The sequence below is a fragment of the Amphibalanus amphitrite genome, unplaced genomic scaffold (assembly GCF_019059575.1).
Source record: "Amphibalanus amphitrite isolate SeventyFive unplaced genomic scaffold, NRLGWU_Aamphi_draft 002210F_arrow, whole genome shotgun sequence".
Lineage (NCBI taxonomy): Eukaryota > Metazoa > Arthropoda > Thecostraca > Balanomorpha > Balanidae > Amphibalanus > Amphibalanus amphitrite.
The window spans coordinates 26,006-41,171 of NW_024883700.1; the positions used below are offsets into that span (position 1 = coordinate 26,006).

General features: G+C 57.2%; 1 protein-coding gene across 1 annotated transcript in view; it reads left to right on the forward strand.

Moving 5' to 3' along the window:
• Positions 1–15,166, forward strand: part of LOC122376596 (dual specificity testis-specific protein kinase 2-like) — a 28,785-nt gene that overhangs the window by 6,419 nt on the left and 7,200 nt on the right. The window contains exons 3-4 of the mRNA XM_043356486.1: positions 8,645–8,693; positions 13,447–13,593. Of these exons, the coding sequence (XP_043212421.1) occupies positions 8,645–8,693; positions 13,447–13,593 (196 nt within the window). The remainder of the gene's footprint in view (positions 1–8,644; positions 8,694–13,446; positions 13,594–15,166) is intronic.

Consider the following 15,166-nt stretch of genomic DNA (forward strand, 5'->3'; position numbering starts at 1 on the left):
TTGAGATGTATAAATGGACCCCTCACGTGCGCACGTGCAATCGATCCACCCTACCTGTCACAAATGACCATGCATCGCCAGGTTAATGCCCCCTCCACCCACAGTCCAAGTTTCAGCGCAATCGGCCCAGTAGCAGCTGAGTTATTCCTAGTACAAAAATGTGCTGTTTACTGGTAGGCGCTTATTTTCAGTGTTTGGAATTCCCCTTTACGGGTGGTGCATTGCAGCCCATGCTTTGATAGCTATTGTGAAAAGTTGTATGGCCTGCCGGCCATAAGCCATCGACCGGATTTTGTCGAAAAATACCTGTAACGTTAACAAAACACGGTCGTATGTTTGAGTCATTTTCACAAAAGTTTATTGACTTTTCCATAATATTTTGGGTGGATATTGGTCAGAAAAGAATGCTCTTTCCGAATATGTAGGTTTCATAGCGATTGATCAACGTTTTCAATGTGTTTTGATGTTGTAAAGGACGTCGCGCTCCGTGCGAATCAAATTTTCAAATTAATTTTTCATTATTAAGGAAATGGTACGGATCATCAGTTTTTGGTTGCTATTATCTTATTACACATACATTTGTCTGCAAAATGATACAACACCGATTTCATTCCGTCAAGCCGTTTTCCAGCGGCATCGATTTTCCCGTCACAATGCACGAAATCGGTCATTTTTCACAACCGGGGGTGCTGTCTTGCACGTGGCGCGTGCTATACTATGAAACCATATCAATACGCTAGGCCCATCTCTCCTCTATCCAGTGGTGGCAACCCCACCTCGCTACGGCAATCTGTCGCCGAGTTTTGGGCCCGGGAAGTGGGCGCCGCAGGCCGGTTTTCGCCCGATCTTCGATTTGACCGTTTCCCGTGTTAACCCTATGGCGCACGCGAGCGCGTGCTGGCGGCGCACCCCTGGTCCGATCACGCCCAAATTTTAATACAAAGGCCGCCCACGCCCACAGATTTGGCATGCCAAATTTCACGTCGCTACGCGGCGCCTTTCAGGCGCAATAAGACACATAAGTCATGACGGATCACGCACGCACAGACAACTTATAATTCATAATATAGACTGTGTGTGCGCCCGTTGCTCTGTGGCGCGACCGATGTTATATTTCGAAGGATGAGCTCTTTATTCTAGTATTTCTCTTTGCGATCTCTACAGACATGACGGCATGCATTACCGATCCTAGATGGCAGATGCATTTATCATTCACTGTTTAATCGATTTTTGTAATGGCTAGTGTTGAACGGTAACATTCGCTGGGCAGGCAGGGCCTAGCGTTAGGTTGCACGAAATGCGTTATTGGCTGAAATAGAACTACTACACGCCTTTAGATGCACATGAAAGCGATCACTACCTCAATCGGATTCCGATTCCAACGGTTCCAGAAGTCCTGAACGTTGAAACGCCTTCCTCCTTCTGAGTTCACTGGCCGACTCGCCGTAAAATGCGGACCTGGCGTGCATCCTTCGGGGCTTCTCCCGTTACCGCGGCACTACCACCGCACGTGCCGTGCTGCTCCCGTGACTGTGACGGTGCACGGGCCACGGAGGGCGCTGACCGTCCGAGCTGGATCGAGATCCGTCGGCTGATGGGATCTGAGAGATAGCTGGGTGGTACAGAGACGACCTCTGGGCCTCTGCGCGAGCAGCCGGGTGTGCAGGTTACTTCCGCAACGGGAGCGGGACTTCCGCAGTGGGCCGGCGCGGCGCAGCGTCTTATCTCCTCACTTGGGGCCGGCTGGGCTACTCCCCCGCAGTTCCGTCTTATTCTGCTCTCCAGGGGCTGTTTGCAAATATTCTTACCATGAGCATGTTTCCCTCCTTCCCTGCTTTATTTTGGCTGTCACTGATCGAAACGAGATTGAGGGGCTTCATTATTCTTTGGCAGACATTTTCTATCGGTCCAATTCCAGAGCGATTCTTAGCTATCAATTTAAGACAAGGCTGAATAAAATTGGTTCCATCAACCTCCTAGGGTCTGCCATAAACTGTCTTGATTCGGGAATGACTGTAGCATATTTGTCTCGTAAACCAAACTCAGTTTTGGGTCTCTTCATTGCAATGAACTAAGAACTGGCCAATATTCAATCATTTAACCGCCTCCCCCTTTTCACACATCCCTTCTTTCGCCAAGCACAGTTCATTCCCACTGTCGGACGAGTGTGCAAGTGACTAGGAACCGTCTTATCTTGCTGTGCCGTTTCCTGTCACCTCCCGTCCCAGTCCAGTCCCCCCTCGCCCGACAGTCGGAGCCCAGACGACGCCGTCTCGTGTCGATGGTCGGCTTCGTCTCGTGCCGACGCCCATTTCGCGCGGCTCGGCGGCGCTTAGCGCAGTCGGCGTGAAGTGCGGCGAACGGGCCGCGTAACGGACAGACGCGGCGCGCCGCTGACCTCCGGCGGCGACCCCGGCGCACTGCGGCGAGACTGGCGCAGGAACGTAACGGGGCTGCGCGCTCGGCGGCCGGGCCGGCGCGTGCCAAAAAGTCGACGCGCTGAGTGATTGGCGAGTAAACATTGACATTGAGCCGCCAGCGAGGCGCTGTCACTCAAATGTGTCGGAAACAGTGGAATGAACTTTTGGACTGTGAACTTTTGACTGTTTGTTAAAGTTCATGTCAGGTTTATGTCACTGCTGTCCTAGGAAAATTGTGACATGTCATTTACGTTTGCCAGTATTGTTAAGCTGTCTATGTTATGAATGGATGTCCCCTGCGGGTAGGCAATAGGCATCGACTTTTATCTAGCGATATTTGCTGAAGAAAGCAAATGACTGATGAAGACGAAACAGTAAATCAAGTGACTTGAGATATCATCCAGTGATGTATAATTTCGTCATAGTTTGATCTGATAGAAACATTCCGGTTGGCTTCTTCACGACGAACTAATCTGATAACTGATTCAAATTGATATACACACGCCAAGATAGCGCACAGAGACGAGTAGGCAAGAGACGGACACAGCCAGACAGCCAGACAGGGACAGACAGACAGAACCACTCTCCGTATGCGCGTCTCACGGCGTGTTTACCTGTGTCCCGCTGGGCCCCTCGCTGCGGAATGGATCTCCGCAGTAGGGGGCAGCCCGCCGGTCGGCACTGGCCACCTCCCTCGGCCGGGGCGGCTCGGTCCGGCGCTGGGACCGCCCCGCGCCGGACACGGGCCCCCGCTGGACACGCTGATCCGGGGTAATGCTGGGGCCGTACACAGATCCGGGTCTCTGCGTGCGGTATTGGGTCCGGCGGGTCCCTGGAGGGATGCGGTAAGCTTGGACGGGCCAGAATACCCTCGGTGATGGGGTTGTGGCCTTATCTGAGTGATTCATCGCGGTTCAGTCGGTACGTCCCCGCTGGTAGGTTTTGTGTGGTTAACCCCATGACGTTATCGTATCTGGGACCGGATGTGTGTTGACAAGACCGTGCAAATTCAAAGTGTCTTGTAGTCGTGAAAATTCTACGGGCTAGTCCCTCTTGCATTCCCACAGGCTTTCGTTCGTCACACCAACTCTGAGCGGTGCATTCCCCACGAGGCTTGTCTTGTTTATGTCTTTCCGTTCCTTGTCGCACATCGCTTACATTTCCGACTCTTTGACGCTCTGTTGCGTTTTTGTCACGATTAACCTGGCATCCCGAAACGTTCCGGAATGTCGCCGCTAACGGGCTGAAAGGCTGCTTGTCAATGTATATGTTTGGAGCTTTGTCGTCGACAAGCCACAAAGGTTACCGCTGATGCTCTGAGGAGGCGTCGTCGGCGTCTAACCGCAGGGCGTTTCTCCAGGGACGCGCTCCAGGCGGTGTCGTCCGCTTCATTCCAACAGCGCTGCTCGTGAGTGGTGCCAGGGGCGCGTCAACGAGTAAATTGTATTTGGATCGTACGGCCTAGATGCTGAGGCTCTAGCGTCTTGATTTTGATGCCTATTGCGCACTTCTCAGTTCTCATGATTAATGTCATGGTCTCAATTTACTGCCAGCGTGGTTGTAATGTCAGGGGATCTATCCGATTTGTCATGTAAGTACAGCGGTGCAGAATTTTGTACGTTAATCGGGTTATTTCGCGGGTTTCACGCAGCTGGACGCGATGGTGAATTTCCCTCGGCGGGGTCCGGTGACGGGCGACTCACTTATGCGGGCGCTTATGGCGACACGTTGTGTAATTTCCTGCCATCGTCTCGGTACGGCCATTGTGTGGACATTTCTCGGTGGGCGGGGCGGGACGGGATGACGGCCACTCGGCCGCTTTACATCGAGTTGCATAACATCTTTCCGGCGGCTGGCCGCTGTCTATGGTTTCATCACGGTCGACACCGTAAACAGTACACACACCATGTGTAAAACGGCATCATTCCGTGCTGAATGGGCTCACTGCGACGCTGTCAGCTCGTCGGCAGGTTTTGCAAAGCAGCCAAACCGCGACACCGCGGTCGGATGTTTCAGACACAGGGGGCTCTGTTTTGGGCGTTTCGTCGCGGTGTAACCGCACACACGGCGCGGTTACAGGGCAGTGGGCGGTTTGTTACCGGCCGTGGTTAAACGCTGGGCGGTTCTGCAGTGTGCACGCCACACGCCACAGCCGGCCGCCGGTCTCCCACGGTGGGTCGGGCGCGGGCAACCCCGACCCGGGCGCCGGACGCCGGGTCAGGTCGCCGTTTCACAAGGCTGCCGGAGCCGGCCGGCGGCCGAACGGGGTCGCTGGTCGGGCCAGACGGCCGGGCGGCCGGCCGGCGGAGCGCGGCGACCTTGGCCAGCGCGGGCCGACCGCGTCGCTTCCGGTCGCCGTGTGCGTGCCGAACCGTGCCGCCCAGTCGACCCTGCCGACCCTGTCTGCTCTGCCCCACTGCCGCTCCGCCGCGCCTGGCGCCGGCGCCGGCCGCCCGCGCGATCCACCTATATGGCATTACGCAGCTACTTACAGAAGCCCTTTGAGACGAGATAAGTCGTGGAACGTCGGTAAAGGTGCGCCTAGGTGCAGGATATTTCGATCGGGAACTGGTCCCTGCCGGTCCGCCGTTTCCGCGGCGCCGGCTGTTTTGATGGAGGAGTGGCCCACTCCACCCATGGGTGGGCCTGCTATTAGGGCCACTCCATGGGCTCATCATTGACGCCCCGCGTCCGGCTGAGCACCTACCTTCTGAGGAGGAAATGAGCCCCTGATCAGTGCGCCGCCCCTCCCCACCCGCGGGCGGATCGGCCCGCCCGTGACGTCACAGCCCGCCGGTGAAGCCCCTCAAACTCTGTCGTCGAGCCGTGCGCTCCGAGCGCCCTGGCTTCTGAGGACAGTTCCTGACAGCCCAGCGCCGTCACTGTCAGATGGTGACAGCTCACTGCTGCCACTGTCAGATGGTGACAGCTCTCGCCACCGCCGACTGACGCTAGTGTTGACCTTATGTTGACGGCTCATTGGGCAGCGGCTTATTGCCATTACGGCAGTTTACTAGAGGTCAAGCTGCACCGGAAGGCGTTATCAGGGTGAGCTGACCTGGAAGTGTTATTATCACATTATGAAGTGATTAAAACAAATTATACACAAGTGTTTAGCCGTGAATGGAGTAACAGGGGCGTAAGAACTGGTGCACCGGGTGCCGTTTGGAGGTCGTTGGGCCGGGGCCGGGTCTCACCGGTCGGAGACTGACTCCAGTGAGGTCGGAGGTCATGGCAGGTCACCGCCGCCGGCCGCCCGCGCCCCTCGTCGGTCCATGGAGCGTGACCAGAGAGGGAAAGGGTGCAGCGCCTTTCTGGGCTAATGGTGGCGCGGATGGTGGGCGTGAAATGAAACGGCGAACACCTAATGCAGTAGCGCCTCAGTAATAGCTCTGTGAACTGCCCGGGGAAACGATAGGGTTAACTTACCCTCTCAGGCTACTCAATTCATTTCCAAGAATAGCGTTCCGTCTGCCATTAGTTTTTCTTTCATACCACTCGGTATCGCAGTTTTTTTTTCGCTCTCATTCTGGTCTCGAGTCGATGTAACATAAGTCTGGAACAAAGCTCCTTTCGAGTTGAATCTGTTCTAAGCTCCAGCTCCAGCCGGAGTGGACTGACTGATACTCTGTACTGCGGCGCTGCAGCCCCAGAGCGGCGCACTCCGGCCGCCTGCAGTTGTGATGGAGAGCTGCCATATAGGGTGATGTATGCAGCCGTCCGGCCGACCGCCAGTTAGCCGCGGGGCACACTGCGGCCGGCCGACCGCCAGTTAGCCGCGGGCATACGGCGGCCGGCCGGCGGACCGCCAGTTAGCCGCGGGGCATACGGCGGCCGGCCGACAGCTAGCCTCAGGGCATACGGCGGCCGTCTGGTGGATATCTCTTGTGATATATCTCGGTGAAGGCCGTGGGCTGAACAGAACACTGAACAGCGAGAAACGCCGACTGCGGCGGCTGTAACGTGCCAACAGTGCAAGAGTCGGCTACGGCATGTAACGGGACAAGTGTCGTCATTCCCTTACCTACGTGTAAGATTTTAGACAAATGACCGAGATTAGACGTACCGCTAGCTGGGCTGAAATAATTGTGAGAGGAATGGGAATGATCTAGATCGTTTACAGCTGAATTTCGACACTGATGTCATCGAGTCGTCGCCATGCTCTTTCTGTTGTCCCTGGCCTCTGCATCCGCCCTCAGTGTGCCTGGGAAGCGCCCGCCACCGAATTCCGACTAATGATACCTGGCAATCAGCGGACAACTTTCTAATGGTTTGTTTAGTTTGGGTTGTGGTGGTGGCCATTTGTGAACGGCACGGGCTGCTGGTGCGTGCGGCGGAGCTAAGTGGCTTTTAAATGGCGATGATCCAGTGCGTAATGATACTGCTAATTATAGACGTTGCCGCACGCGCCCGAACGGTGATGACGCATTTTTCGATTGCCTGCACATTTGATGTCACGCGGATACCATACGACTGAAGCGTGGATGTAGGCTACAATTTAGTTGAAAAATGGCATTTTACGGTTCTGACCACCATGTGTTTTGAGGCGAGGAAATTGAAAATTGGCTAACGGCTGCGGCTGAGCCAGTTTCTCGAGGAGTCTGGACGGGATCGCTACCGCCCGGGCCGTGTGCCAGTAAACACACACAACGGTGCAGGCTGCAGGCCGCATGCCTCCGCCCCCTCAGTCCCGGCTCCAGGCCCGCCGCGCCACAGCCCAGCCCCCGCAGCAGGCGGAGTGGCGATCAGCAGCCAGGCGCCAGTATAACCGTGTCGACTGTCAGACGGACAGACCGGACAGGCGTGGCGGATGGCTCCAGCTGTGATCCGACCTCTCGCCGTCAATATGTGCAATACCCACCACCGCCCGGAGGACGGGGGGCGTCAGCTGGCGCGCGAGCCGACACTCAGCCCCTCTCCGCTGCTCTGCTCTCCCGGTCTGATCAGTTCGTCGAAGCCGACGACCGTCCGATCTGACCTCTCTGTCCGTCTCCCGTCCTCTGCAGCCCCCCCCCCCCCCACCGCGTCGGAGAGGACCGGGGGAGGCCGGCCGTTATTTGGCCTCGGGCCACGACTGGGAGCAGGCGGAGGGGGGGGGGGAGGGGCAGGAACGCTGTCCGAGACGGAGACTGTCTCCGGAGGTTATGACCCGGCTGCTGACGTCACGCGGCCCAGCCACCAATCACGTATCGATTCTGGGGACAGTTGTGGCATTGGCCTGTGATTGTGGCTGGCGTCGCCGTCGCCTGCTCGGACAGACTTTTATTAGGAAAAACCGTGGCGGGGCCGTAAGTTAGATGGTTGTAAATACGCCGGTCTCGCTTATGGATGATTTATAATTTCATAACCTTTTTTGTACCAAAGGTGTTATCGAACATCGGAACATGTGGGATGGAAGCGAAAGCCCATTTCACCATCAAGTCTCGCTGTGTAGGAGTCGTGATAAAACTTATTATCATCATCGTTAGCGTGCATTTTATTGGCGGGTATTTTAGGAAAGTCTGCTGGCGGCTGCTTGCCTAAGGAGCCGGCGTCAGTCAACTGGAAACAAGGCACGGCCGAATCGCCACCCGGCCGGCCCTTTCTGCGCCGCGCGCGCGCGAGAAAGCGTGACGCCGCGCCGGCGCCGCTCGCCGGAGTGCGGTGTCGACACCGTGACTTGTGACAGGCCGGCGTGTCAGCCCGTGTCAAGGTGCCGCACTCAGCCGGCTGCTGTCCGAGCCTGTGTCACAGTCTGTGTCAGTCCAGGTGTCTGCTGTATCAGCCCAGATGTCTGTTCCCTATCTTTATGGTTACCATGCACCCTGATAGGTCGGTAATACGCCTGTCAACCTTGGGATATATCATGTCATTTTGTGTGTTATTATTACCACCCGTGACCTTCCGTGTTATCGCCCTATCATATCTGCCTGTGGCGACTCCTGATAGATCTGCCGAACACGCCAGGGTGTCTGATTCTATCAGACTTTATAGAAGCCAGGCGAGATCGAGCATGTCTCCTGGGCCGGTAAACCATTGTGACTTCTGTAGATTCCGCCGGGGCGCTGTGTGCCGTCTGGGGTGGGCCCGCCCGCGTGGGTCGGGCGCACCTGTCACTGGGTGGCACGCGCTCGGCAAGGTCACGCTATGCCGTCCTTCACCGGCGTGCTCGTGCCCTGTCGTGCTCGGTCGCCCGCTGCCACCGGGCCTCCTCCGTGACATATCTCCGCTCTGTTCTGTTGCAGGTTTATGGGCGTCTGTGTTCACGAGGGCCAGCTGCACGCGCTGACAGAGGTAAGAGCCGCCGGCGGGCAGCAGCTGCTGCCGGCTGCCGGCTGTGGAACGGTGACCACTGCCGGGGGCGACGGCCGGCTGCTGTGCGTTTCTTCAGGCGCTCATGTTCAGGGTGTTGACACACATACGGCGATAAGTGGCATGCTCGTTTGTGGCTGTCGTGTTTGATTTATAATTGTTTGTCGGTGAACTGGTTCTTACCCAGCCGGTAGAAATCCGGTGTTAATGAAGTAGTGAATAAAGTCGTGAAATATGGACCGATTCCGGGCCGGGAGGCGCCCGGCCCTGCTCCACACGGTCATTCCAGCTGAGCCTGCGCTGTAATTATTCACATCGGCCCCGTTTTTTCCTCGTTCCTGTCGTCAGCAGAGGATCGTAAAGCCGTGCACTCCCCCGGCTCCGCGCCCGGACACGTGTAGATAACACGGCAGATAGGCGGCGCGGCGTCACCTGACGTATCACATGCCGGTCTGCTGAGCGCCGCTGACATCCGGCGCGGCTGATTGTGGGCCGCCCACGTGACATACGACGGGAAGGCGCAGGGACACGCTCGGTGGCTCCCTGTGACCGAGCCGTCCTCTGAACGCCCCGCAGAACAATGGGTGATCACTGCACGGAGCATGGGTGGAGCGTGCTGCGCCGAGCTGATACAGATCGGCCCGGATTTCGGCGCCTGCCGCCGGTGCCCTCATTGCAGCATGTTTCTTTTCTCCGTGTTTGTGTCGGGTGAACTGCTTAGAGACGAGCGTGCTTCGTGAGTTCTTGGGTTCGGAGGAAAGCAGGGTGAAGTATTTCAGTCACGTTCGCCGACTCGATGCAAGTCTGAAGACCGAGAAACGACAGGTGATTGTCGGCAAGAATGTGAGCTGGAAAGCTAAGCAGCAAGCCGAGTCCGCGCTCCAGCATTTTGATCCCTGATGATGTCGTCAGCAACCAAGGCCACACAACGGCGCCGCTTGATTTATGGATGAGCATCGAACGTGTTCTTATGAGACCCAGCGCTGGTTTGAAATCTCGGCTAGTGTTGTGGAAGCTGAAGTGATTTTCTGTTTTGCCTCGGACTTCCCTCGCTCCGACTCGCGTCATGTGGCGTCACGCTCGCGTCACTGCACGTCGCCGGTGCTCAATCTGCGCCGGTTTCGCCGCGGCGTGCCGTGCGTTCCGGCCGCCGGCTATTGTCCTCTCGTGACGTGTGCGCCGCACTCGCCGCGGCGCCACTTTCGCCGCACTCGTCCACCGGCAATGTCGCCGGGCCCGTCCGCTATTGTTCCTTCCGTTCCGACGCCCGAGTTCGGTTTTACCAGAGACCTTTCGCCGTCTTCCGCACATGTGTTGCCTTCTGTACAGTGCACACCTGTTGTCTTTGTTTCTTTTATACTGTTATCAAACATTATTAATCCACGTTTCGCAGTAGAACAATTGTTAATCATCGCTGTCCTCGTTTTCCACTGATGTTGGAATGATATAATTCGCAGGCGCGAAAACTACTGCCGATTACGTGTTCACACGACAACAATAGTTGCGAACTTTGCCTACTATACTACGTCGATGTCGTGGTTTTTCTATAGTTGCCATTGTCCGAGTCCATGTCGATTATAGTTTGTAAAGTAAGCGCTGATCCGGATCTGCGATGTGGTCATCACTCCCGTTCTGCCCGGATCTCCCCACAGCTATGTGTGCGTGAGTGTGAGTCAGCCGAGCGCCGCTCTGCGTCCGGCCGGGCTGGCCGCGCTCCGTCTTCCTGTCACCAATCAGTGGATTATTCAGCGGCGCTCTGACGCGTCACGCGATCGCTCGGGCGCGGACAGCCGCTCCCGTGGTGACCTGGGGCGGTCCTGGCCGGAAGGGACGGGTTAGAGGGGAGGTTAGGGTTGAGCTGTGGGAACCTCGGTAGGAGCAACGAACGGGAGGGGGACAGTGAATTCGTATAGGTGTGGAACTTCAATCGAGACAGGATGGAGAGAAGAGAATGTTTGGTGGTACCGCCCGGCCGCCCACGTCGTGCGCTGAACGCTATGGAAACCACATCGGAAGGCCGTTTCACATCCGGTCTCGGTAGCCAATGTCGGTTTATTGCCGGGGTCACCAGGCGGGGCCACCGCCGGGTCACGCTTCGGGTCACCTCTGGGTCAGCGCCTCGGGGAACCTGTCGTTACTGGGCGGGCGTGGCGCGTGAGTGAGAGTGCTATCAAAGGCTGGGCGGGGTTGAACCCGCGTTCGCTCCTCTGTGCTACAAACAGTGGGGAGGAATGCAGGGAGAGTTTTCTGTGTGCTACAGTTTAGAGGAACACAAGAATAGACTGAAGGTTGTAAAACGATCGACGAGAAGAGACCTCTTTTGGCGTTCGGCGCTGGGAAGCTGCCTGTTTTCCGGATAACGGCCGCGTTTCGTCTGTGTCCGTGGCGGAGTCGATTGGTGGCGGCGCGGCGAGCCGCTCCAGTTCCCAGCCGCGGGTCGGCGCTCTCCTGGGAGCTACCCCACGCCGGAACGATGTCCGCCAGGAGCGCGACCCACTCTCCGAGTCTGCCCGACTCTCCCGGGCCGCACGGAAATGAAGAATTCAATGAGACCGGCGGCGGCGCGGCTGGTTTATGACGTCTACCCGGCCGGAGTCGCGCCGCCGTGCCGTTTCGGCATGAGAGGTCGCAGATTGGCGGCGCGTCAGCCGGCGACATATGACGAGAGTTACCGCTGACGGCTCGGGTGCATGCTGCACAAGCGGCCCACTGGCGCTCAGTTGAATTACGAGCTATGCAGCAGATGGATCTAACTGCCTCAGTCATCTCGAGCAAGTTATGAACTAGATATGACGCGTCAGCCGGCCGCGCCCGCCACATTCTGCTGTGCTGCCGGCCGCCCACCGCGCGCGCGACAAAAAGCGAGCCGGCGGGGGACAACAGATGGACGGCGCGTCATCAGCCGAATGAAAGTGGGCCCGCTGCGGCTGCTGTGGCGAGCCGTGCCAGACCGGAGACGAACGCGGCGCGCCTGTTCCGCCGGAGGACGCCGCCAAGGCAGCCGCCGCGCCGTCTCTCCTGGACGCGCCAGCAGCGGTGCGGACTGGGTCGTACAAATAAATCACCATTACTGTCACTTGGCGTCTTGCGGCGGCCAGGAAATGGGAGGAAGTGTATGTATTCTGGGCATGTGCCGCAATCATGAACAGAGCATTGTCCTGGCCTTTCTGCCGCCTGATTGTGTGCGCCGAAATCACCGACCAGTTGGCGGCCGACCACCGGTACCGAGCAAGCGTCTGTGAAACCAAAGCAGCCCGGTGGAGATAGGCAGACACCATCTCATCGGAGCCTCCTGATCGGGGTGCGGGCATTCCCCCGCTCAGGTTACCCTCTCGGTGTTTCGTTTCATCCGAGCTGTCTGCACTTGTCAGACGTTGTGCTTACGGCGGGGCGGCGGGCCGGAGCTCTTTATGGGCAGTGGACCGGAGCCCCTGCGAGGGCGGCTGATGGGGGCGATCGGGCCACCGCTCCTTTTACTTTTCACTCGGCTCCCCTCGGCTGGCTGCGGGCACTTCTGCAGCGGAGCGTGCACGGCGGCCGGCACGGTCTCGCGAAAATCGTGGCCCGCTACGGACGGACGACGGACGGCCGCGCTGCCGGGCTGGGCTGGCGCAGCTTTCGCCGCCAGCTGCGACAGCGCAGCGCCCGCGGACAGACGGCCTGTGGAGTGTGGACGGAGGAACAGAAGGCCTGCGGACAGACGCCTGTGGGCAGACGGAGGGACAGACGACCTGTGGTGTGGGCAGAGGAGGGACAGACGCCTGTGGGCAGTTGGAGGGACAGAAGGCCTGTGGAGTGTGGACCAAGTGTGGACAGCGGCTGGATGCATGCCACCGGGCCGCGAGCTCACGGCAGACGGCTTTATGTCTGGAGGAGGATGTGGTCTTCTTGACCAAGACCGATGGCTAGGGATGTGTATACTTTTGACAGGGTCTCTGTATTGTAGATGTCTTCCTTCTCAGCAAATATGGGCCAGTTGTTATCCACATAAGGAACCTGCCTTTGAAGTGAGGGCCTTCCGTTTGGCTTGTGGACATAAAGCTCCATTCACGTTCGTGCTCTAAAGCGCACTCAGTCATGATTGATTCGATGCGGCTTTTCACTGCATGACAATCGATTCAAGCAAGTCAAGGCTACTCTTTTATCCACCGGACATACCGAACGGGAAATACCCAGCGAAACCAGCCTCAGCTACTCGAACCAAAACATTCTGCCGTTTCTTCATCACACTCTCTCCCTCGCACTCAAGTTGTCGTGCGTCTGGCCGCGCTGGAGGAGTTTCATTTCGTGAACCGTCGAGCCTGTGTCGCGCGCTGACAGGTGTGAGACCGCGGAGTTGGGAGCGGCTCCTCCATCCGGTGATGGCTAAGATACCGACACGTCGAGGCTTTCTGCAGCGCTATCGGCAGCTGCGGCATCGATTTCCATTGGGACTGGATGACGGCGGAGATTCGCACAGTGCGCGGTTGGATAGCTAGATGATCAGTCTGTCTTTCTGCAGATGACGACTGGTCTTATGGTCTTTCATTTCCGCTTAGATTGCTGGAGATCAGGGCTACTGTAAACCACTTGCGATTGATAGGCTATTTTTGAGCGTGTTTCATGTGACTCGGTGTGCGGTTTGTTTCTGTATATTGCGTTACTCTCCTTCCGTCTAGCGTGTCTATTGTCTTATGTGTGTGCCATTACGGCGACATTCTCGCCGACTAACCCGTTGTCGTATCTGCCTTTCCAGTACATTAACGGCGGCAGTCTGGAGCAGCTAGTGCAGTCGCCGGAGCCACTGACGTGGTGTGCGCGCACCCGACTGGGCCTGGACATGGCGCAGGCGCTCAGCTACCTTCACAGCCAGCAGGTCTTCCACCGAGACCTCACCAGCAAGGTGAGGAGTGGAGACCTTAACAGCAGGATGGGGGTTAGAGACCTCTCTGCCAAGTAAGGAATGGGTGCTTAGCAGGCGCCTTTATCAACAAGGGAAGGGCTTAGTAGGCGGCTTATCAGGAAGGTATGACCTGACATCCTGGTAGAACTTGACAAGGTGACAAATGTAGGTAGGATTCCAGCTACCGATTTGACAAGCGGCGCAAAACCTGACGTATCGCCCTGCCAACCGAGTACAGACATCCGAGAAAGATCACATCACCTGAACGGAAGGAGCCCTGACACCTCCCTGGCACGAGGAGCGTGGAACCTGACATGGCGACCTAGCGTTACCTGACTGTCGAGTCACCACCTCTGACCCTTACCCCGTCGTCGGCTGACATCTGTCGGAGCTCTCGGTCGTCGCGGCGACCTCACAAATACACAGGGCTGTGACGCAACCGGCGCCATCCCCGGCCCTCCCCACGGTTTCTGGTTTCTCCTCGGGGTTTACCGGCGATATCGAACGGTTCAGTGCACACGGTCCGTTATACATAGAACAGTTTGGAATTCATGACATGTCGCCAGCGCAGGTCAAACCTATTTCGTAATTTAGCGGCATTCGTTCAATGCCGACACCATTGGGCTGCTCAGTTCGGTCGCCCTCATGAAAGCAATGTAAAAATAGACCCAATCAGCGACTGGTTCAAAATGTGAAAGTGAACGCACCCCTCGTTGAGAAATGGTGTCGTTTTTAATGGCGGACCACTTTGTCCCTCGCCCGTTAGGTGCCCTGGTGACGATAATGTAACGCCGGCCCGCTGTGTCGGCGCCGAGATGGTGCTATCTTCGGTGCTCTGTGACCGGTCGATGGGCCGATAAGGCGGCCTCGCCAATCGGGAAGGTCGAGATTAGTGGTGCCAGACTCGGGCAATATCGGCCCAGTTCCATCCCAACTGTGATATGAATGTTCGTTAGAAATCGTCCGAACTCCGAAGCCATCGGTTTGCCCCGTTTGCCGAAATTGTTCTAGAATAACTCTGCTTGACGATTTTTTGACGATTGATTACGCCGAAGGTATGAAATTGGCTAGGACGTGGTAACTTAATTCTAATTTTACATGGCATCATTCGACACATACTGCATCAAGACGGATATTTGTTCGACTTTGTTCCTGACGCTTATTAATTATTGCTTACGATCCCCGGTTCAAAACTAACATGAGCTGTGGGTAAACTACCTATAATAGGTACCCATAGTCGGGACGTCGAGCTGCCACAGAGGGAGCTCCGGACCCGTCTGTGACGTGTACGTCCCGTTACTTCCGCCGCGTGACGTCAGAGGTCGTCGCGTCACGTTACGTCTCCGGGAGTCACGTCGTGTGGTCCGCCGACCGCGACGCTCGGGGGCGGCGGGTTGGCGGAGCGCCCGGCTGGGTACGCCGTTGGCCGGGTGCTGAGTGTGAGCTGGCGTTGGCAGCGCCGCCGCCTCCTCCGCCTCCGCGCCGGTCTCAGAACTGGAGGAGCTCCCGGAGACCGGGCGGGGGGAGGGCGCTGGTCAGCGCTGAGGCTGAGCTGAGCTGCTGACGCGGAATG